The sequence below is a fragment of the Amaranthus tricolor genome, chromosome 6 (genome assembly GCF_026212465.1).
Source record: "Amaranthus tricolor cultivar Red isolate AtriRed21 chromosome 6, ASM2621246v1, whole genome shotgun sequence".
NCBI lineage: Eukaryota > Viridiplantae > Streptophyta > Magnoliopsida > Caryophyllales > Amaranthaceae > Amaranthus > Amaranthus tricolor.
The window spans coordinates 23,669,099-23,695,022 of record NC_080052.1 but is presented as its reverse complement, the minus strand read 5'-3'; the positions used below and the strand labels follow the sequence as shown (position 1 = coordinate 23,695,022).

At 34.1% G+C, this 25,924-nt stretch overlaps 2 protein-coding genes across 2 annotated transcripts; both read right to left on the bottom strand.

Moving 5' to 3' along the window:
- Positions 1-2,057: 2,057 nt before the first annotated feature.
- Positions 2,058-11,902, bottom strand: LOC130814450 (protein Brevis radix-like 4). The gene is made up of 6 exons (XM_057680515.1): positions 11,642-11,902; positions 11,387-11,553; positions 10,875-11,302; positions 5,304-5,439; positions 3,867-4,276; positions 2,058-2,593 (listed from the first exon to the last, which is right to left on the bottom strand). The coding sequence occupies exons 2-6, from the start codon at positions 11,525-11,527 to the stop codon at positions 2,515-2,517; spliced, it is 1,194 nt and encodes a 397-aa protein (XP_057536498.1). The 5' UTR covers positions 11,528-11,553; positions 11,642-11,902; the 3' UTR covers positions 2,058-2,514.
- Positions 11,903-14,024: 2,122 nt separating this feature from the next.
- LOC130814451 (nuclear transcription factor Y subunit A-7-like) lies at positions 14,025-19,860 on the bottom strand. The gene is made up of 6 exons (XM_057680516.1): positions 19,520-19,860; positions 17,400-17,782; positions 17,204-17,313; positions 17,028-17,099; positions 15,648-15,815; positions 14,025-14,668 (listed from the first exon to the last, which is right to left on the bottom strand). The coding sequence occupies exons 2-6, from the start codon at positions 17,644-17,646 to the stop codon at positions 14,309-14,311; spliced, it is 957 nt and encodes a 318-aa protein (XP_057536499.1). The 5' UTR covers positions 17,647-17,782; positions 19,520-19,860; the 3' UTR covers positions 14,025-14,308.
- Positions 19,861-25,924: the final 6,064 nt, after the last annotated feature.

The window sequence follows — 25,924 nt, the reverse complement described above, 5'->3', positions numbered from 1 at the left end:
ATTTGATTTGCTATAAAACCACATCTTAGGGCGCCTAGGTGTAGAACGCACCCAGGCACAAGAAAATTTTCAGTTAACACTGAATAATTCCAAACAATTACAAAGTGTTTTTGCGCAAGCTATTTTCACAAAGTGCATAGCTAAGCTACAACATTCTCTATTTAACTTGCCACATCAACTTTCTATGAACTCTCACAATGATCCTGCCAAAGCTTCCTATCCTGACCAACTTTAGACTACTTTTTTTATTCAATTTACAATAATCTAATTGCTATATACAAATAATCATTTTCTATAACAGATTAGTTAAAGCAAAAAAAATTAGAGCTCAAATCAATGGGAGCCACAACATAACTTTTTAACCCTAAAATATCATTCCCAAGTCTCGTGTATGTTTAATTCACTCCTCAATCTTTAAAAATGAATCACCACACCTTATTTTGCTTTGTGAATAATTGCTTCCAAGTTCCTCAAGCTATATCGCTAGAGAGACATCCTCCAGTAGTATGAACAAAAGAAAGTTTCTTTAATGGTCAAGCTTACCTACTTAGCATTCCCTATCTTTGCAAGTGCATCCTTTAATGGATTGTTGAAGCTGCTCTAAGGTTCTTGATGCAATAAAAATGCTAATGGCTTAACCCAACAATATGGGGTGAACCACATGAACATAAACAAATCAACAATGGAAATTCCTCGCTAAAGAAAATCATTTAACCCTCAACCCCATCTAATACTTCTAATAAGAGTATAATATTAATCTACAAGTAACAAAATTAATTTCAATCATCATCTACATATAATCTCTTGCAATACGCTCTTGAAAATTCCAAGTGTTTTTGATGCTCAAGTACCAACCTTTTACTCTTCTAACTTGTGCATTTTTTCGTCTTCTATGCACATGACAAAACCAATTAGACATTTTTCTTCTCGAATTGCCTTCAGTATTTGTATCTCCAATGTATTTCTTATGTCTTCATTTTAAATTCTACCTTTTAGTATATGCACATTTATCCATCTTAACATACGCATCTTAGCGACCTCTATTTTCCAACAATAATCTCTCCTAAAAAGCCAATATTCTAACCCATAAAGTTAGATTGGTCCAATGGCAATCCAGTACAATTTCCCTTCAACCTTGGCTCTGTTCAACAACATAATACTACGGTCGCAACTCTCTATTAAAGTCAACTGAATTCTATGCTTAACATCTTGATCAACATTTCATATTTTGTGGAAATTTGAGCCAAGGTGCTTAAAACATGCACTGAATGGAAGCTTTTTCATATCTAATAAGCATCGACCACATCTTAATTTTGTCCACTTGTACAATGTCATTTACGAACAACAATCATATCTCACTCAATAAGGTCTTATTATCAAACAATAGAAAAGGGCTCAAAGCATAACCTTGATGTAACCCAGTCAGCCTAGCAATTGATAACTAGTAATAAAATTTTTAGTTGAAATTGGAATTGAAATTGGAATTGGAATTAGAGGATGGAAAAACTACAGATTGACAAGATGAAAAAGAAAGGTTTCTGCTATGGCGTTTCAAATATTGCAGTTTGATTGAACTTCTTGGGGCTTCAAATTCATTTATCATGCCTCTCGGCTCTCATGTGATATTGCTAACACTTGAAATTTGAATTTACAAATTTGCTTTATATATTCGGAGAGTAATTTAAAAGTCTGTTTGAAAAATAATATTTGCTATTAAATTGAGATAACACGTTATTTTTACATTTCTCTACTTTTTAACAATAGAAAAGTAACAAATTTTTTGATGGCTTAGGCCTTTAAGAGCAAATATGTCAATGGAGCACACCAAAACAAGTTTTGAATTTCTCAAATCTTAAAAACTTTTAATTTTATTTAGATATATACATTCTTGTATTCGAGTAGATTTGAAATGAAATTGATTTTGACATGCTTGTTTGTGTTTATTAGTCTAATTTGATTTTTATATGCGACTTATTTTCAGGTCAAATCGAGTCATAATAGATTTTAATTAGTTAAGTTAATCTCTAACTCACATTGGCGCCTTCTCAACCTTTCAAGGGTAAAAACTTGATATTCATTGGACATTAGTATAACTTTCAATATACCAAAAGGAAATATATCATATCTTCCTTTTGAAGAATTTTGCCATTGACAATTCGACATAATTCTCTATTCTAACATCTTCTTATCAACATTCAAGGTCTTATAATTAGTCCTCTATAAACTTACTTTTACTCATCAGTAAACCCTTATACCAGTAGCATACACCAGAATGAACAAAACAAGGAAGAGGATCAAAGAACGACAAAACTCGAAAAAAAAGGGGTTGAGGCAATGCCTTCTATATTTGATGCATGTAGCATATTTCGTACTTATCATAGCATTTCTTCGTTGAAGGCAGCGAACCATTCTTTAGGTATTTATACTGAGGTAGTAACATATAAAGAATGTACTCTAAACACACATTTGTTCTTCATCCATAAGTAGTCGAACTTCTGCACTTGTTCTTTCTGATCACAAATATTGTTTGTGTATCCTTGCTCTATTCTCTTCCCACCACACTCTAGCATGCATCTCGCCAAATTTTCCTCGGCTGCAAATCGAAAAATTTCAGTTTAGTCACCAATTGACATGAATATACTTCATCTATCTTTAAAGTGTACATAAAAGCTTAAAAACAAACAAAGTAAATCTGTACTCTTTCAAGTGAATGTTTATCATTATTATGCAAACCGATATTCTCTTACAGTATGTAACGATATCCTCACAGAAGTCAATGAAGGGTCTTGAAGTCAATTGACTTCGAGTCATTCATTAGCTAATAGTCAATACCATTATACTCAAAGGGCAGAAAATCATATCTAATCTAATGTCTTCGAAAACGAAACAAATATCATCATTGATTAGTAATGTAACATGATGTCATATTGTAATCTTGTTCAACATGATCCTAAGCATTAAAAGTACAGCATCTCTAACTTCTTTGGAAACGGACACAACATCATTGTAGCCCTATTCAAATTTCGGTTTGTAGTCTAGTTCATCTAAATTCAATCGTCAATCTTAGATGGAAAAAAACCTTTTTGCTTTTAAACAACCCCAATAGATAATTTAGAGAGAGGATTTCGATAGAGAAGCAAATTTCCTATAATTTCTCTATCATATCTAGACATCATAGGATTGATTGCACTATGGACTTTAACTAGAACTTCCCAATGTAAAGATGAAATAGATAGGACTTGGAAAGCAAAAAAAGTGGTCCATATGATTTATATTTTTCTATATATTTTCTACTTCTCTTAAGCCTAATATAAGACAGTACATTTATAAGATGGGGTTGCCATGTTTACATGTACTATCATTTTCTCTCATTGTCAACTTAGAATACATTATATAAGATAGCCTATGCAATGGACAGTTAATTCATGTATATCAACTACCTCATAAAATGAGAATTCCACCTTAATTGATATCACCAACTCTTTTAGACATTTTGGTAGCTGAAAACTTTATCAACTATTAGAGTTCAGGAACAGATAAACAGGAATCATGTTCTGGTGTACTAATACCCACAAAACAATTCTTAAAAAATCAAAAAAAAAACCCACTTCCAAGAATTTTTAGCTGCTTGTCTCCATGGAGATTTGAGCTGTTTCGCCAACTTTAAACAATTTATCATAGAAGAATAAATTGTGTTGACCGGATTTCATTAGGCAAAGTTTTGTTCCGAATTTGGTAGTCACAGAAAGTAAGACTAAGCTCAGTTCATAGAAAAATATTGATCTAGCTGTTTGCATTTACTTCAATCTTTCTCCCTAGGACTGACTTGTTTTAACTTAAGCAGATATTAGAAGGAAGTTTAGTACCTGAATCTAACACGTCTGAGCTCCCTTCGGCCACCAGGCAAAGCTCTAATAGTGATGTAAACTCCAGGCTCATCCTCTTCAACCCATTCAGTCTCCATGTCACTGGCATTGCTGACTGACAGCTCTCCAGATCGATCTGCATCCCTGGAAGAGGTAGATCTCAGCGACTCATCCATAGACGAGGTCTCTGTTTTAGCTGTGATTCCGCTGATGTTGGAGTGTTTGGGTGTTGAGGCAAGACCACTTGATTCGTTGTATTGCTGTGATTGCTTCGAGTGTTGCTCAAAGGAATCTGAGGATGAGTATCCCATTGCTACACCTGTTCCACGATACAAGTTGCGTGGTAGACTTTCTTTTGTTAATGGTGGTGTGACAGGACTGTCACCAATTGATGACTCCATTTTTGAGTTCTGTTAAAGGAGAAATTGAAATAGTTATGACAACATAGATATTCACTTCACTTGCTAAGTAAAAAGTAATAATTTGTAAATCTCCTCCCTATATTAGGTATTCAAATTACTATCCACACAATATATAAAAGGCATTTTAGCAAAACAGAAGTAAATAACCCAAATTGCAATTCTAAATTGCAGTTGGGATCCTTCAATAAATTTACCAAGAAACTTGGCCCTTGTTGGGCGTTAGCTCTTGAGGCAGAGTTTATTTTTGATGCACAGACCTTTTTTGTCATTTTAATTAGCCAAATCCAACAGCTACTTTTACTGAAGATTGTGAAAATTAGTCTTTCATATTACTACTTTTAGCAGCTAACATCTAATTTTGGCGAACTACCCTTGCACCCCGATTTTCTTCTCTCGGATCAATAAATACTTAAAAAATGAAAAAAAAACCTTCTAAGAGCAATTATCTAGTTGTATCTGAATACGACAATGTCATATCCTTAATACTTAATGGGGTTGGCTCAAAAAACTAGTAGTTCACTTTTCTTAAAATCATCTATCATCAATCTTCATCTTGCATTGTTTATTTATGCCATTTGCTTACCATATACTACCTCTTTTTTTTTAATAACTACATTTCTCCTTTTTATGTGAGAGTTTTTTGAGGGAAGTATCTTCACTATTTTAATTTAATAGTATTTATCAAACAACAAACAAAAAAAAGAAATTAAATCATTTAGTTGCTATATAAAATTTAAAGGCTATAAAGGCTATTGTAGGCAAGATGGCCAAGTCTCTTAATTCTCTTTAAAAATAAAGTAGGTGATTAAAGAAGCTGATAATTATAATTTAAATGTCAATTCAGTCCACAACAACCTCAATGATTAGTTATTTTAATAGTGTTCCCACTTAAACCAGGGATCTGGCTTATGTGAGTCAAGAATGCATCATCTTGTTTATATTTTGATTAGCAACTATAAACATGACATTCAAGCAATAAACAGGCAGCACATATGACACAAAGTCGTAAGGTTACCTCGTCTTCAGATCTCGGAGGAGTTGGCAGTGGAAATGCATTACGACTAAGCCTTTGTACATTGTACAGCTCCATGATCTTCTCGTAGTTATCTGTCCACCATTTCTGCGCTTGCCATTTATTGAACATATCCCGGCTGATCATAACCAATCAACAATACAAATAATCAGATTTCACCGTAAATATACACAAAAAAAACATTAACAAATATTGATAGAGTACAACCATCAGCTTAAGCTTTTGGTTGAGTTGATTCCTCAACAAGGTATTAGAGTAAACAAACAACATGACTCTAGTACCATGCTAAGTAACTAACTAAACCAAAAGCTTAAGCTAATCATTGAAACCCCAAAATTTGTTATATACTCTATACGATACCCAGAAAATGAATGGTACATAGGATCCTCATCATAAAATTGAGCGTGGTAGTAGGATTTTTTTTCAGTAATATCATGAATCCCCACCATTCAATTCCATACCAAGTCTACAGTAGTAAACTTATACAAGTGTGAATGGCTAAGTGGAGTAAAATCATGATTCATTCTTCTATTCCTAGCTATATTCTTACTGACCTCTACTTTTACTCATGCTTTAGCGCAATAACAAAAAAGTCATAATGAATGTGATTATTTATAATCTTTGATATTATTTTTTGTTTGTAAATTGTAAATCAACAACTTTATTGAACAGTACTGCTAATATTAGGCCACTAACATGATCACCTATAACTACTTTTTGAAAAAATTGTCCTTATTTCAAGGGATGAAAGGCCACCCCGGGTCATGCCATCTGGGCATGGGAAACAATATAATTTTTCAATAGTCTCTTCACATAGATTTTTTATCAAGGAGATGCCAAACAAATCTGATTAAGTCTTCAATATAATGACAACATTTCACAATTTTTTCCCAAGGCTACTATAGTTGTCAATTTGTTGTAATCAGCCTGACAATTTAGAATTACGTTCTCAGTTCTCACCCTTGATGGCTACCACACTAGATTTGTTAATCACATATTGCCTTTGTTCAAAAATATTTAAGGTCCTAAAAATCAGCTTTAACCACTATTTTCTCTATCATTGATTATTGAGGACTTTATTAGAACACTTTAAAAAAAACTTTTAGACTTTTAGGTGCAACTTAACAACATTTTCATGTAACAAATACTTATGGTCGAAGCTTGGACCCCAAAAAGAAACCAAGATACTCCTATTACTTATACAACAAGCCGACTAAATTAAAGACTTAAAAACTGGGTAAACCATCAGATTTACTGGTATTAAATATGGTGAAATAAAAAGGGCAAGCCTAGGAGAGAAAAGAGAGTTCCTTGAATATGCTTTTCGTCGCCTCATCGTCTAGTAACTTGCGTTTCCGATAAGCACCAAGACAAATACTGGACACAACCCATTTTAGTTCACAATGAACATTGTCAAACTCATTAAATTATAAATGGACCCCCCATTTAGAACATATACATGTGTGGTCATTAATAGTTGAAGGCAATTGATGCAAACTTCTTATGTCCTACAACTCAATCACTTTCATGACAAACAAGAGATTTCAATTCCATACATACATCCAATCCAATAATAGACCAATACTCCATGCGCATGATTTTACAAGGAAATAGGAGTAGATTTTTGGGGGGGGGGGGGGGGGGAAGGTTTAGTGTTATGGGTATTTTGTAGGGCAAAAGACAGAAAATTTTGCACAAGCTGCCAAACTAAAACTCAACCTTGGCGTGAAAGAAGCTAAAAGAAAAAGATGATGGATGACCCCACATCCGACATTTAGACATTGTGCATAATGAAAGATTAAAAGGTCATGCAACATACAATCAGTTTGGGCCCACTGCGACCAACCAAGTCTTTCAATGAATTCCATTTTTTGGGAATCTTTTATTGTTTTCTTTTTGGGTGTTTGGATTATTAGTTTCCAGTGGGCAAAAGAGGAGTAAATTTCACAGTAAGTCGTCCTTAATCATTTACACAAAACAGAATTGTCTCCTAAGGCCTTGTTTGGTACAGGATACCAAGTCAAAAAAGTTACTTTGAATTTTTTTACCCCTAATCAAACAAGTTGCAATAAATGGCACAGAGAATACAATAACCCCTCCAGTAATGATCTGTAAATTTTTTCCCTGAATTAATCTTAGTAAAGCATTTTCACTTTCTGTTTGCTTTTCCTTGTTGCACTTCCTATGGAGTTACTAGTCCTACAAATTTGCCCTATTCATTTAAGAAGCTCTTATAATTTTAGGTGAGTCTCACACAAATTCATAAGCACAAAAACCCGCTTTCATCAATCGAACACTAGTGTTTAGAACTAAAAGTCTATATGGCTCTAGTAGAAAGAAAAATTGGAGTAGAATAGTTGTCTTTGTCTGATAAAAAAACTTAAATCCAGCATAATGAAAAGAAAAGAAAATGGTATCAAATTATCAACAATACAAATCAAAATGGTTATCAAGTTTAACTTTTCTTCTTTTAATCCTAGAATAAGGTTATCATCCAAATCACATCAACATCAGATGATACTCAATTACAAATAAGCATACTTAATTATTGAAAAGTCTTGCTCCTCCCATGGTTACTTTCAGATTACACATTAAGCATAGGGCTACTTTTAACTCCCATCTTTTTCTCCAAGGGTAGACCAAAAAATCTTGTATCCCTTTTACTAAGGTAGACTAAGAAAATTACAACCATATATATATATATATATATATATATATATATATATATATATATATATATATATATGTGCTTATGACTTATCCGTTTGCTTTTAATAATTTTTGTCAATTTTTCCCTCTCTAGACATTTTTATTAGTGCAATATCATTAAATGACTCTACCTTCACATTTAACTCGAAAAAATTCAAAAGATAGGATAATGTATACAAGTACACCATAATGATATTAAAGAATATAATAGTACAAATATATAATATATAACAAGTACTAACGACCAAACAATGAAAAAAAAAAAAACACAATCACTAATATTAACATCCAAGGACAATAGACACCGCATCAATAATCATGAAACACTATCACTTTTGTTGACAAAAAAATAATTCTGCATTCCAATAGTCACTATAGAAGTATATTATGAACTATGGAGTATTCTATGACAGAACCAGCAGGTCCAGCACAATTGGCCAAATGTAAAGAAACAGTACTTAGCTTTGTCTTAAAAAAATCATAGTACTACTAGTAGTGGCTGGTGTGTATAATATCCATATTTGATAATTGATACTGTTGAATCTACAAAATATGGGATGTTTCACAACATTGGTTATATTTAACTTTTTTTGCACATTTTAAGTATAATTCTATTCTTGATATCTATTAATGCACTTTATAAAAAATAAAACAAATTATATATAATACTCTATTAAAATTCCATATATCAAGACAAACTAACAAAATCACACATAAATATATTTTAACGTCTCTATTCTTTATACCTAAGAAAAATCATTTTTAAAATTTCTCTCTTCATGTATATAGAATATTCCAAATTTACCCATAATTTAAAATGGAGGCAGTATGAAACGAAACTTTAAACACGCCTTGTTATACCAACCATATTCTATATTTTTAGGTAGAACCAAAGCCCATTATGCTAATTGCTAAATGCCATGCCCATTAATTACCTTCTTAATTATATTCAACAAATCTTTAATCACTGCCAACCATTAATTACAATTTTCTTCGTTCAAGGATTAGAGAATATAAAAATAATTTTAACCATTTATCACAAGACTATTGCAAAAGAGCAAATTTTGTTAACAAATGAAGTACATCTACATAATGGAAGTTTTAATCAAACTTTAGTCCATACACTTAAACCCATTCGCAAAAGAAAAAAACAAATCCACAAAGTCGATCGCTCAATTTAAAATTTAGGGCAAGGCCGAAGATAAAGGCCAACTTTTTTACAGCCCACTAGGCCAGACCTCCTTAAGTAATTATTATTATTATATAAAATTCTTATTCTTCTCCCTAAATTTTTCAAATTTTTCAGAATTTTGTATTATGTTGGCCACTTCACAAAAATTGCTCAAAATTCTTCACTGAACTCATAAATTAATATTCGTTGCAAACAAATTAAGTAGAAATGAGAATTTTAACATTGAAAATACCATTAGTGATCGTTAGTTATACACGAATACTCCATTTATACACGAAGAGGGTTTTACAATGATCAAATAGGAAACTTTCCCATCTCTGTGGCCTTTCAAAAGTAGGTAAATTTCTATTTCTTTAAACTTAATCTATCAAATACTCCATCCCATTTTCCAAATTGTAACAACTTCAAAGACATTTCTTACGTCACATACCTCTTTACAGATATATCATATCAATGTACTCATGCAAGTTGTTTTCAATTAAAAAATACATATACAACATACATATATCATGCATTCCTTCTTTTGACACGTATCTCTTTTCAACGCTAATTGATCTTCAATACGTATAAATACATCTTATAAAAATTATCCAAAATTACATAAATAATATACTTAACTACTGCTTGCAAATTTTATTAGAAAATTTTCATCCAATGATTAATGAGAAATTAATTGTCGAATGTCCCATGAAATTTGCGGTGTCCTATATTTAGGGAAGGAAGGACTAATACTTTTGACGAAAATGTTATTTCCTTTTCCCCTAGCTATAAGCCTATAAACCAGTTGCCAGACCACACATACTCTATAGAGGCTAGTAGCCAGTAGGACTGTAGGAGTACATTAGATGGTGTAACTAATTTCTGTACTTCGAATTCATATCAGTTACTTTTAGAATATAACCTCAATTGAAATGCAACTCAACTAAGCTAATACTCCATTAATTGAAAACTTGAACTGCATAAATGATCTAGGACTCCTACAAATCAATAATGTAGTTTTTATTACATCGACACTAAAATCAATCCACATTTAATATTGACACCATAGGAATTAGTCCTTTGTTCTATTAAATTATCCAGACTTTTATTTTAAATTCTCATAATACTAAATATTCATATAAAATAAGGATGGACGAGATTTGAATATATGACTATATTTCACATTAATTTCTAATATTATTTCAAGTAACCTAAATTGGGAATGAACATGCAATTTAAATGCCTTTAAGTGGTAAGATTAAATCCCCAATCATATTTTGCAAAAAAAAAATCCCCAATCATAAAGACCAAATAATAAATTGAGCTCTAAAGCCTCTTATACCATGACAAACAATCAATCAAATTAAAAAGTTAAAAGCTTCAAATAATGTGTTATATACTCTAACAAATTCAAACAAAAATGATGGTTAACACCATAACAAGGATTAATTAACAATTTATGTGAAAACAATTATCAAAAAATTGGAGACAATAATTGAATTCATTCTAAAAATTTTTATATTAAATAAGAAACTATTCATTCTTGCCATAACATTAGAAATCAATTTTTTAATCAACTTTAGTTATATTTCTTCATGTTTAGTCATCAAAGCAGTAAACAGAAGCAACCAGAAAACTTGCATGATTAAATTAAAGCAGAATTAATAACTTACTTAAACCGAATCCTCTTAAGATCATTTCCGCCACGTGGCAAAGAAACAAATGTAATCAAAACCCCAGGCTCAACCTGAGCAACCCACTCTTTCGGCTCGTTTTCCTCTTCCAACACGACCGGATCGACTCGGCGCCCACTCGCCGACGCTGACATTGATGGCGTTACCTCACTACCGACCGACAACCCCTTTAACCGCGCCTCCATCTCTTTCCCCCACCTCGGCGTAGCCGCAGAAGACGCAGAATTCGCGCTTAACGTCCTCTTATACGTCCATGGCGGCTTATACTTATCAGACCCTGACCCGGTCTCTGACTCGATGTATTTGTTGAGTTGACTCGGACCTGATCCCGGTGCAACCCCAGAGTTAGGGTGTGAACATGGGCTACATTTGTAAGCTCCTGACGCTTTTAATGCTATTTCTTTGATCTACATTCCGAATCCTTACATTATTAATCAGAATAATAAAAATTTATAAACATATTTTAAATTATTAACAGATTGAAGAATTACTTGAGAAGTGAGGGTTTTAATAGCGTGTTTACTGTTAGGAGTGTGAACCGAGTCAGGATCGTCATGCTGATGGTGATGACTCACTGAGTTATTATTATGAGTATGACTTTGTTGCTTTGGTCTTGCTATGCAGGTTAACATTTCAGAAACTTTCCTTCAACCAATTCCTGCAAACAAAAAAAGAAAAAAAGAAAGCACAATTTGATTCCGCCATTAACAACAAAAAGCAAACAACCACCTTAAATTTAAAATTACCTTTCAATAATTGAATTGAAACTGAAATCGAATCTACTTAAGAAATTAATGACGATTATGAGGATGAATCAAGTATGTAAAAGTAGTTAAATGAAATCAAAAGTAGTTTTGGTGAGATGAATTAAGGAAGATTGAAGAAGAGGAAAAAGAGGTAAAAATGAGAAATGAAGGAACAGAAAGAAGGAGAAGGAGGAAGAAATGGAAAGTGTAGAGCACGTTGGGATTTATGGAGTCCGCATCTTCGTCTCTTCTTTATTTTTGGCTCCCACTCTCTTTTTATTCTCTCTTTATTTTTCTTTCTTTTGCGCCTTTTTCTTTTTTTTTTTTTTTTTACTCGATTGTAAAATCTTGATAGGTTAAAAATCACAATTTTAACTGTAAGTAAATTTCAGTTTTGATCATTAAATCACAATTATAATTAATATATTAGTAAAATTTTAGGTTACAAATCACACTTCATATTGTTTTCATTATAAATTCATTTTATATTTTCATTTTTATTTGTTGCCACATTTTTTATTGTGTAGTTATTTTTTAAAATTTTTTTCATTTTGCCATTTCATTTTTGCAATAACTCAAACACATTGTGTTTTGGACATGCTGACCTATGACCACTGTGTTTGTTTCATGACACTATATTATTCATTAGCAACTGAATAAAATGATAATCATTAATCAGCTAGCCTGTTTGGCCCTCCATTTGTTGTGTAATAAGAAGTGACAAAATTAAGATATAAGTCATTGCAACCAGTGTTGAAATTTTATTGGTCCAAAACCATGACCTTTAATTCTAAATATGGCTTCACTTGCTCCTTATACCTTTGAATACAATTTGTTGTATTTTATAAAAAAAATAATTTTGTAACTGTTTACTTGCATTTTCAATGTCATAACTCTCTCTAGTAGATGTCAATTGTCTTCGCCTCCCAACTCAGTAATGACAATTGCTCTAAATTCGCAATCACAACTATTAGGCTACGACAATTCATCACATAATTTTGCCGTGGCCCACTCGTGTGGACATGGGACACTGTAGGCTCGAGCCCACAAACCCACGAATCAAGAGCATTGACTTGCACATACACTTAGTGAGGTTCATTGTTTCCCAAAATGACATTGTAGTTTAAGTAGGTGGATTAACTCACCTAATATATATGCAAGTCAACAAATCATTATTTTATTCATATGAAAATTTTCAACAACAACCTCTGTCAACATTCAACATCAATCCAATCATGAAAAGAGGAACGAGGATATGAGAAATACATTCTAACATGAAAAATTAGGAAAACTATTAACCAAGTAGATGATAAAAGAGAAATGAAAATGAAAGAAAAGCAAAGTGTCATCTTCAATGAAGTAGCCCAATGGTTTAGTGCCCAATAATAAGGCTCCCATTTGTGTTTGGCAAGAATGACCTCAACTACTACTCAGTCTCCATGTCTTTAACACAAATTAACACAAATACTAATTTTCTATTGGTTCATATATAACACGTGTGTGTATATGGGAGACAATGTCAAAATTGGTCAAAAAAGAAATAATGTCATAACGTTAGATGGGACGGGAAAAAATGAAAATCATGTTTGTTCGCAGTTAGTAACTGCAAACAAACATTGCTTCCTCTTCTTTTGTCCCATTTAACAATGACATTGTCTCCCCATTGTTTGCAATTAATAACTGCGAACAAACAATTTTCACATTTTTTGACCAATTTGTTTGTTCGTTGTTTATAAATGCGAACATACTTGACCATAGGCTCGGATATGGAGCCACTTATTTTTGAAATTAGGTTTACCCAAAGTTTTTTTTTTAAATTACTTATTTGTTTCAAATTTTCCAACTTCATGCAAGTCTGCGTCACGCATAATAGCAGCTCACATGTCTCCTGGTTCGAGTCTTCATAATATTAGTCTAGCATGGAGTGATTCGAAGCATGTGTAAGGTGCACGACTGCATGGTCCTCAAAATTTAGGAGTATAATAGTTGACACTAATTTACATCACATTTGCTTTAGTTAAACTAATTAATTTTAAGCTTCAAAATTTTCCAAAAAAATGGTAAAACAAACAAGCTCTTAAATATTTTAGTGTACTTTTGCTCCGACCTTAATACCAGCCAATATATACTTCAATACATGCTACCCCATGTTCGAAACTACCCAACAGTAAGTCAGCAACCCACGATAAGGCTGATCTAAACGAGATTTGAATGGAATAAATATACGCATAAGTTCATTACCCTTGTTAATAATAACAAAAATCATCAACATCTTAACATAAATAAAAATTGCACACAATTACTAATGTCATTCTTATATCGTACTACTTACTATAAATCAATAGCCCATCAAAATAAGCCCATGTTCAACTAAGAGGAGCAGTGAACTTAAATTTTGTGTAATTAACAAGAGCACGACAAAATACACATGAAAGTTTACCAAATCAACAATGTTAAAAGATCATGATGTAACATGACAAATTCACAATCAAAGATCCAAAATATCAGAAACATATGGAAACCTTTTTAATACACAGGAGAGAATAAACTCCATTTTACTCTTTCATCAACTAACATACTTAAAACAGCCTGCATGAGGCTAATATTTTATAAGCCAAGGATGAGTTGCCTAGTCCGCGAGTTGTTGGGTTGTTCTTCCGACATACTTCACTGGACCACTGAAGCCTGATGCTGCTTCGGGGTGTTCATAAACCCTCCGTTGCGTTGCATGGCTCCTCCGGTGTGTGAAGACGATATGCCCAAGAATCCTATGTCTTGCTCCTGGAAGAATGCAGTACCACCACTCGAGATGTTCAGTGTGCTTGATGCCATGCATTGTGATTGGTGGGGTTCGAATACCATGTTATTATTGCCATGATGCCCAAATGCGTCTGAGCTTGAGAATGAATGGTTTGCTTTTGCAGAGGACGAGTCGAGTTGTTCCTGCTTCTTTTGGCTTAGGAAACGGCCGCCTGAGCCTCTGACCCTGTTTAGTGCATGAAGATGCCTCGACTCGTGAAGATAGGGCTGCCAAAACAATGGAAAGTGACATTTAGATTGGTGGTGTTACAAGTTTGCGCACATCAACACAACATCCCATTTCTCAAACACCATAAAACGGCTCCTACATATGTGGGGTTTGGAGGGGTCGGGTGTACGCAACCTTACTCTTGTTAGTGATAACAAAGAGCTTGTTTTCATTTGATCATGATTTAATGAGCCATGAACAAGGTTGAGCACAACTTTTTCGAAAATGTTTGTAATTGAAACCGAGAAAAGTTATCTTTCAAAGACACATGAACACTCCCTCATTCATTTTGTTTTGCTCTTGGTGAGTCGTTGTGCGGAGAAACGTCACTCTCAAAAGCAATATATAAAGCATTGTTTACCTGAAATGACATTCGGTTTGGAACGTGAAACTGGAACAAAAACAAGAAACACAACCTAGATTGACCAATGGACGATTGGGTACGAGATACATTATGCATAAAAAATATATTTGAAAATAAAATTAAATTAAAATGATTTTTTTGAATTGGTTTTATGTGTATTCTTTTAGTTTTTTAGGATTCATCTCGTATTTTCCTCCTTTTTTTGTTTAACTTGTAAATGAAGGCCAAAATACCTTTTAAAAATGGTCTTCTACACCGGGACGTCACCTTGAGCGATTTGGGTCGCGTTTTGTCGTGATTCGGGACAAACGTTCCCGAATCGCGTAACGTGGCTACGTTCCACGTTCCATGTAACTATAGTGATAAAAGGGGCTAAGATGATTTTTTCGAGTGACAGGTAATATGGAATGAGGCTCGGTACAGTTTAAACAGTAGTAGTTACTTAAAACTTGCACAATTTACTTACTATGTGTTAACATTAATTATTAATCAAATAGCATTTGACACAAGATCAGACCAGAGTAGCATTATTTTATCAAATAGCAAACATAAACCAAGAATTCAAGAGGACACCTAAGTATTGATAAAGCGTCCAAGGCAAGAAAAACATGTACCTTACGAACTTTGATGAGTTTGTTTTGGGCCTCCATCTTAGCTCTGGACTGTCGCCTCCTGAGAATCCCATGGTATTGTTTGGCATTGACATAGATGGGTTCATTTTCAGCAATATCAAGAGGTAATGGTACCCTTGCATTTGTTATACCCATCATATGGGACTGAATCTGGTCAATACAAGACAATAGTACATTAAAGTCTATTTTTCCAGACAACTTAAGTTTTACCCAGGTATAGAACTATAGATTTGTAGGAGTATTGAACATATATACTAGTATGTAAAATATTTCACAGTAGAAACCTCAATAATGTTCCATATTCTACGATTACTTAAAATTGTAATGCGTACTATCATGTTGTATTTCTCTCTATCAATTTAACGCACCATACGCTTAATGCATTGATATCCTTTTCACATCCTTTTTTCCTTCCTAGTGTTCTGTTATGGTCCATTGCAAGGTATGGGACTGATCCCACATCAGTTGTGTATGCAATTGGTGTGGGGTTTATACATAAATGGGCTCTTTCACCTAATAGGCTAGTTTTTTGGGTTAGCTCTCCTGTTTATCATATTTGCCCTATAACATGTTCCTACATAAGGAGAATCCTCAAACCATTGCAACCTTAGGTGATCATTCTTTGTCGAAGTATTCACGCAACAACATAAAGACTCATCGCTTTTATCTACATAAAGAGTTATCATGCTTTATGCCATTAATTTCACCATAACAAAAATGACTTGTGCTTGCACACATTTAAAATTAGTTTTTCATGTATAACTCTAGATATAGATAGGCCATTAACAAACACAATTTAATGATAAACAAGGTGTTTTCATTATTAATGGTATATTACTTTGTGCGAACAAAGTTAAGAGATATATTTAAACTTCAAATCTCAAACCAATAGTCAAGTTCACATCAATTGATGGAAGACTTTATATACATCTAGTACAAGATCACTCTACACCACAAATATAGTGTAAAAACAAGACCGCATTGTAAAGGTTTTAAAACAAAGAATCAATATTTTCAGTGTTGTAAAGGTTTTTAAAACAAATAGATCGATAATTCCCGCGTTGTAAAGGTTTTTAAAACAAATAAATCGGTATTTCCCGTGTTGTAAAGGTGTAAAAAAAAGTGCTATAGGCTGTATTAAGGGCTATCTTATGATTCAACCAATATTTAAACGTTATAATAACCGCATTAATCTTGTTACCATATTTTTACAGTCTGACCACAAGTGTACGCAACCTTAGTCTTGTCAATGATAACTTGTCAAAGATAACAAAGAGGTTATTTCCAATTGACCCTTGATAGCAAACAGCATGCAAAACTTCACAAATATAAGAATTTCACATATGAAATTTGAAGACTTACAACAGATGTGGTTCCATATGCTGTCAACAAACCATTGTAGTAGGGATCACCACAAGGATATGGCATGCAAGTCTGCAAAAAGGACATGAGTTCTCTTATCAGCATTTTCCAATAAACAATCAAAACCAAAACCGAGAAAAATGAAACAAAGAGGACACCAATCAGCCTATGCTTACCATGGCATGGTTGTAATCAAGTTGACCAGTACTGAAGGCAGCTTCAGGATGACCCATTAAATAAACTGGTGTCACTTGACCAATGTTCTTACCACAGCTAACTTCTTGGCCTACAAAAGAAGAGAATGAATAGCATGTTAGTTTACAATATGAAATTAACACAATGCAATAAGACAGAAAAGGAACCAAAGCATACCAGATTCTGATGACATGCATTGGTCCTGAGAATTGGTCCCAGCATTAGCAGGCACATCATGGTTGGACTGGGTCGATTGGCTTGAAGACGAGTCTTGATCTTGCAAATGAAAGCCTAACGACCTTGCATGAAGATGAAGTTGTGGTGGAGAATTCACTTTCAAGGTCAGGCTCTTCGAAAAGGAATCAGAAATAGGCTGATCGTTTGAACTCCAATTAGCAGGACAATTGACATAAAGGTGGGACATTTGGATCAACTCGACTTGCAATTGAACAAATTTCAATGAAGTGTAAATTTCTAAGACTTTGAAGTTGGTGGGTTAACGGCAAAAAAGCGAAGCTCCTTATACACAAAGGTGCAAACCCAGTTATCTACGAGATTATCTGCACTTAGGAATCATAAAATCAGTTATCTATAAGGTCTCAAACATCATTGCCATACGGTATTACGAAGAACAACATTCCATTCACCCAATGATAGACGGTTTACGTTGTTAAAATCATTTGAAGACCTTTCACTCCCCTATAATTGATGAACATTCTAGCATGTTTGAAAGAACAGATGTATTCAATTATTCAAGAAGTTATTTCCTATCTATAACAGTCAAATCAGAAGTAGATGAATGTAGCAGCATACACAACAGCACATACTGCCAATGTTTGGAGAAATTCATACCAACTTCAATAAGATTCTTTATTGAGCTTAAAATTGAAGTAGTAACAATGAACATGAGTGTGATTTTACTAGTAATCTATGTTACGTGGACTCTTCTTGCTTTGTGTTCGATCCTTGATGCTCGAACATTGGTTTGGCACTTAGACACATCAATTTAGGGGTAAAAAAGAACATTCAGACATATCCGACTGTTGGACACATACAAGTACCCGACATCAGTATCCGATTCCAAGTAACATAGCTAGTAATGTTCCATACAGATGTCAAAAGTAATGCGACGATAGAATCATGAAGTATGAGAAGACCTCGAAACAAAGTGTTCATATCTCATAATTTGTATTAAATGGGCTATTGAGCGCACGATCTCATACAACAATTTATGGCCAAAAAATGAATGTGAAATCAAAAAATGTGCATGCAACAAGCGCCAATAAGACATGCATATTGGAAAATCAAAAAAACTACACATATATCATGCAAAAAATTTACCTAGCAAAGCAAGGAAACAACAAAGGAGCTTTGATCACCCAAAATTTAGATGCAAGTTAATCATACAGATGAGTTAAGTCAAGCTCATATTAAAATGAAGGTGAAATGTGCATGCAACAAGGGCACAATTATATACAACCCAAAATCATAAAGATGACTCAAAATATGGAATTATTTCCTTACCTAAATAGGTAAGAAGATGGGAAGGAAGGTAGAACGACAAAAAAACCCAGGTTCTAAAAACAGAAGAAACCATGAAACACAAGGCCAATCATAATAGACCATAAAAGACTCCAAAAAGAAAGAAAATTGACAAGTAACTCACTTTCTCTTAACCAATCCTTTGACATAAACACAACCCCCCATGACTTTGGAAGAAAGTGATGATCAAATTAAAAATAATTCTAAAAAAACATACCATAAATAGAAAAAAAAAACAATAAAAAAAGGAAAAAAACATTGGAAACATCAAAAATATATTCACCTAAACAAACCCTTATAAAGCAAAATCCAAATATTCAACAACTAATAGTAGAAATTTCTAGGAAGAGAAACCCACCAATAGGAGACATAAAACCAGAAAACAACAGAGATGAGGGCATCCCTACTACATCAGCTAGTAAGTAGAGTAAGTAAATACAGCAACAGATTTTTATTTTTTTTTACCAATAAAAAAACTTTCCCTCTCTTATTGTTGAATAATAAGAATAACATAATATTATATGATCCCAAAAATAAAAACCCACATGCAAAAAATCAAGAAAAAAAGACCCAAAAGTAACAAGAAGTACCCAGAAGAGAAGAAAGGTAAAGTACAAGAAGAAATCAATTGGTAGTCAAAAAAAATCAAAACTTGATTGATAAAAAAGTAAAAGAAACAAAACTCAGTTTGGTAATCTCACCATTTGTAAGAAAAAATGAAGAATAAAGTAAAGAAAGAAAGATAAAGGAAAAACCTTTGGGATCTGATGAGGAGAGAAGAAGCAAAGAATACAGCTGCTGGGTTCAACTTGGGCATGTTTCCTCTCTTGAAACCCCCAAATCCCAATCCCATCTTTCTCTATCTAGTTTCTCTCTCTAGAATTATTTAATTTATATTTTTTTGGGGAATTTTTAAAGGAAAAATGGGTAATTTGTTTCTCTCAGTTTGGTATTGGATTTGCTTGGGGAAAGAGGATGACCATAAATGATACTGCCCCAATTACCAACTGAATACTGATCAAAACACTAATTGGAAAATATAATAAAAATCCAAAAAAAGACAGAAAGAGAGAGAGAAATGTAAATAAATAAAATAAAGATAAGAGTAAAATAAAGGAACTGTGGATTTTGATTAAATTAATTTAAAACAAATTCCAATAATGGTGTTTGTCGTTTCCCAATGTCATTTTAACGTCATTCATCTTTTGAATGGTCCCTCCAATTGTTACTGTTGCTTCATGGCTGGCTCTTGCCATTCTTATCTTAATACTCACCTTTTTACTATTTTTTAATCTAACTAACAATATTATTGTTAATTTATTAAATAATTTACAAATTACAATCTCAAAATCTATTTTATTTATAATTATTACTAAAATAAAATGTTGTTGATATCATTATTTTGAAAATTTAATTACGTATCACTTCTTTAAAAAAGTTTTCCCTCTAAAATTCAATAATCATGACATTGTTATTATGACTTATTTTTATATTATTGACTTTACTACAATCTAATTATTAATTTTTAGATTCTAGTTCACATTATTTAATGTATTAGAGAGTCATATATTTTATTTTATTTTTTCAACTATTTATAAATTTTTTTCAATTTTATTTATTAAATGAAAATTATGTAATGTGTTGGATATTTTGAGATGTTAAAACATAATACTCCTATAATTTTATCTTTTGTTATGATTTATTTGTCATGAATTAAATTTGCACAATCACCTGCGCGCACAATGTAAAATATCAAACAATATACACAATGTATATAACTATTCAAAATAAAATGAAATATAACTATAATGTAAAATATATTTCTTTATTTAATTTTTTAGTTTATATAAATATGTCAGAAATTTTTTAAAAATCGTGCATCGTACGGCCACTATCTAGTTTAGCACTATTGCGAACTACAACTTTAATGTTTATTTTTTGTGAATTAAAGTCACTAAAGTATCAAAGTCTACAGCGTTCAAGTTAAATCACAATATTCCGACCATTTTGGTAGTCGGAATTATGTGATTTGGCCTGAACAATATATATTTTAATACTTTGATGGTTGTATTTCGCACTAAATAAACAATAAGGCTATAATTTGCAAAAAAAAAAACCAAAACTTTAAAACTGTAATTCGCAAATTATTTCTTATTTATTTTTTATTTTTATAGTATAGTTTAGAGCTAAGTTAAGAAGATAAGATGAGAATTAGAGTTTAAGTCTTAGTCTGAAAAAGTGGTATTCATCCCAATTTAATACTCCTTTCGTTTTCTAATGTTCTTTCCATTTGGAATATTCTAGCTTAGGGAGAAAGAAATTTAATTAATGTTTTTGACACATATTTGGAAAATAAAATATATTTATATAAGATCTCGTTAGATTCGTCTTAATGTATACTTTTTTATGTATTTTTTATAATTTTTTATTATGTGTATTTAGAGATATTGATATTTAAAATTTGCATTAAAAACTGTGCAAAAAGTAAATAGAAAGAACAAAAAGAAACAGAAGAAATATACAATTCAATTTTCCTAACTAGTTAGGCCTATTATTATTACTAGTCTATGGGATCCCTTATTTCACTCTTTTTTCTATTCAAATGTGTCTTATGCTAATGCATCAATTTTAAGAAAAAAAGTTAAATTTATTAGGGCAATAAAGAGGAAAAAGGTTACCAAATAAGAAAATTTGATGTTTAACGGAATATGTTAAAAGAAGAAAATAGACATTTGGAGTGAACAGGAGTATATTGGTGTTTTAGCTTAAGAATTAGGAGTGATATGAAGTTACAATAGTTAAAAAAGGAAATAAGTTTTACCCAACTTAGTGTCGACTTTAAAAAAAATACTCTTTCATTCACCATATCACTATTTTTTTTTAATATTATTCATACATTTTATCTTTCTTACAAACACATTTCACTAATTGATGTTTGTAATGAGATTTGGTTAGCTTAATCACTTTCATAAAGCAAATGGACATACTTCTTTCATTACAAATTACTTGCAACAATAGAATTTTTATACTGTTTGTTCCGCCTGTGGAGAGAATAATCAACACTCTCAACAAAGATTAAGAGAATGTCTTTTACGGTTCACAGTGTATATGAACTACTGGGGAGGTTTGTGTTGCTTTTCCGACTGTTTCACCGTGTTTTCCTGCACAAGGTAGCAAACGAGGGTCGGAGAGGAGTAGGTAGGGTCCCCTACTTCCAGAGTAAGTTTAATGATGTGCCAGCTTGGATGCATCCTGACTTCAACCTCATTTCTCAGAAGTTGTTAACAAAACCGGAGAGGGAGGGGTTGAGGTTGCCTGCCCCAACTGTCCCAGCTCTTCCTCCTCCTCCTCCGTCTAAGGAAGCTGAGAGGGTATCTTCTTCTAGTGATCTTCCATCCGCAGCCCCTGTGTCCGGGGAAGTGGTCTCTTTTAAGGGCCTGCCCCTAGCAAGGGTGAGGAAGAAGAGGAAACAGAGGGAGAACCCTCGCCTTGCTGCAGTTGCGTCTCTTCCTCCTGCACTTCCTTCTCAAGAACGTCGGGTCAACCAGAGATGTGACCATTCTATAATTGCTTCTTCTGATCATGCGGCTTCAAGTAATAAGCTTCTACAGGTTTATGTTGACCCGTTTATGATTTCCTTTATTTGTTCTCTTCTTACTATTTTTCTTCTTTTCTCAACAGTGACGGACACGGCGGCAGATATGACTGAGGCCCCTATCGAATCAGTCCCTCCATCCGTGGAGGAACCGGCTACCTTGGAGGTAGCCTCTACAGTTCCAACTAGGGATGGCAATGGGTCGGATCTGGACCGGGTCCAGGTGGTCCCGGATCCAAATCCGTTTTCAAGAATAGGATCCAGATCCGGACCCAGATCCGCAGGTCCAGTTTTGCAAGACCCTGATCCGGATCCGCGGATACTGCGGATCCAGTATCGGATCCGGGTCCAAAACGGGTCTGACTTGTTTTTGCTTTTTTTTTTTTTTGTATTTTTGAATGTGTTGAGATTGCAATAAAGCGATATTTATAGACTAATGTTAATGATATATATAATTTCACAATAAGTTAACCTTGAGGAGATTAACAATAAGTTCTTAATAAGAAACTAATGAATACATTGATTCATTGGCACCGCAATAGTCCAGTGGGTGGGCATTCTGGAAGGAAATTAACCTTGAGGAGATTGAAACAAATATTTTATTGAAAAGCCATAACTAATACAGTTAGTCAATTTGTGAAGAATTGCATTGCTTTTCAAGAAGCCAAAAATGAAATTATAGCCAATCTTGGTACACGAAATTCCTCTTCTGAGTTCTGCTGCCTACTTAATCTGCAGAACTTAAATTTATTGTAGCAAGAAACTCCATCTTTGAAGAAGATATTCCAGGCCAAGTGTAAAATAAGAACTATTGTAGCACATAAATGAATAATTTAAATTGACAAACATAAATCCCAAGAATGGGGGTAATACTACTTGAAAACACAAGTACTGAATTGATGAGAATTTGAGGGCGTGCCGCAAACGCAGTACTGTGAGGGAGGGAGTCTAGGTAAGCCGTAAGTGCCTAAGTGGGTAACTGGGTAATAGGTATTTTTATATATATTTAATATATAAAAAAAAAAAAACGGGTCCTCCAGATCCGTGGGTCCGGGTCTGGGTATTTTTCTCAGATTCGGATCTGAACCCGTGAAATTAAAACGGATCCGGATCCAATGGGTCCAATTTTTTAGGACCAAGATCCGTGAAAACGGATACGGATCCACGGATCCGGGTCGGGTCTAATACCCATTGCTATCCCTAGTTCCAACTGAGGGTAGGGCCTTCTCGGTTGAAGTCTTTGATTCAGGGAAGTGTATCTTCCCTGATGACGAGTTTGCCAATTTTGACTCCTTTGTCGACGTATTAGAAGACGACGGCGAAGGCTTTCTCTATCCCGACTTGGCTACTGCAGGTTCGTAAAGTATTCATTAAGTTTGTGTTTATTTTCTTAGATTCCGTTGCGTTCAGGACCAAATCCCTCTCCTATGTATGGTTGTGCAGTTCCTCTTGCTGTAGCTGAGCCTATTATCGAGTTGGGGGAAGCCATGGTGGAGGATGTGGCTCCAGAAGCCGTCACCTCTGAAGCTGTGGTGGCTCCCCTGTCCCTCCTCCTGCTCTTGCTGACACCCCTATCCCTGCTCCTACTCGGACCACTCATAAGAGAAGCAAGGGTAAGGGTAAAGCTCCAGCTGTGGCGAAGCAGAGGCCTCCTTTACTTCCCTCTCCTCTTAGTTCTGGTAAGTGACTTCATTTTAATTAGACAATACTTCTTTTGTGAATGGTCACTTTTCTTACGTTGATTTTCGTTTTTCTTAGAGAGGATGTTTTTGGACTCGAGGCAGGATATAGGCGCTTCGTCAGTGGCTAAGCCTGTCACTGATGAGGAAATTACCTCCCTCTTGAGGTCCAATTTTCCTGAAGAGGAGGCTTACAAGCCGATGGGGCTCTTGGTGACTGATGGAAAGGAGTTAACGGTGGCCCCCCTCTCTAAGTCAGATCGAAAATGCCGTTAAACATGTATTCTCTTTTTGTCTTTTGTCAGTTTTATATCTTTTCTATTCTAGCATCTATGCCTGACTTAACCGTATTCTATCTTGCAAACTAACTGTATTCTGTCTTGCAGACTCTTCGGAGTCATTTTATAAGGGTAGGCACAGTTGTTCATACTGAACAGCTGCGCCTACTAGAAAAGCTCAATGAGTCCAAGATCAGGAATCTTCAGACTCAGGCTGCCCTCCAGCTCAGGGAAACCCAATATCAGGAGTTGAGGTCCAGGTATCCCTCAGTTGTTGAAGAGGCTGAAAAGCTAAAGAAGAAGCTTTCTGAGGCAGTAGCCCCTCCTGAGCTCACGCGGAAGATGAAAGACCTCGAGGTTCAGGCTGCTGCCAAGGACGAAGCTCTTGCAAAGTTGGGCGCTGAAAGTGCTTCTAAGGATGAAGCTTATGCTAAGCTTAGCACTGAGTTGGAGGTTGTGCATGTTGTTCACCTCAGGGATGTTGCTCTCTTGGAAGAGGCTCTTAAAGAAACAGAGCAACAGGTGAGCAGGTGTGGTCATTTTGAAGAGACCTGCTCCCAACTCAGGCTGGAGGCGAGTCAACTGAGGGAGAAGTTTGAGGCAGAGCTGGAGGGTGTCAGGGCAGAGATACAACGCTTAATGGACGAGCTGTCCATTAGGAAGTGGGATCAAGCTGTTGCAGAGTCTCAGCTTGCAGCCCTGCAGAAACAGCTTCAGGAGTCTTCCTCCTCCCTGTCAGCCAAAGCTAAGGAGACAGATGAGCTAAGACGCCAAATGGCTGATTTTGAGTCAGAGCTTGAAGTGAAAGCTAAAACTATTTGAAACAGCCCAAGCCAGCGTAAACAATATAATAATATTGTCTACAAAGCATAGCGGAAGACTTATAGAAGTCTGGGCTGAATCCGACCCATGGCTCGATAGCCACAACAACCAATATCAGAATATTTAAAAACTTTACATAACTGTAATACAATTATTTACAAACCAGTTATAAACTAAGTTAATACATTATAAAATATCTAAACTCTTTTAATACAACACATGATTTGTCAAAATATCATGATAAGTTAACTTTCCAAAAACGATGTCCTCGCTATCGCAACACATGACACATAAAGGAGCAGCACATCCATCCGCACTAAAGTTGGCAACCCGAAAGTGGACCTATCCCCCGTATGAGATAGGCCCCATCATAAACTGTCAACAATTGAATTGTTGAGTAATCCAACAAACTATTACATTTATATACAAGTCATTAACAAACATCTCCAATCAAATTCCTTGTTCACTTGGTAACCATTTATAAACATTATTTTATCCAAGTCCAAACTCTTTTAAAAGACCATTTGGTATCGACATAAATACGGCTATGAACCTTTAGTTCATAACGAATCAAAATATGGCTATGACTTTACAAGTTAATAGCGAAATAATACGGTAAATGAAACATATGCTTCCATTGCAAAACAGAAATAACTTTATATAACAAACCTATTTAATCAAAACTCATTAAAAACAATAATGTAATAACAGTTTAAAATGTGGGAATATAATGGACCGTCAGGAAGTAGGCTTGATCTAAATCCCGAGAACACGGGTGATCGTCAT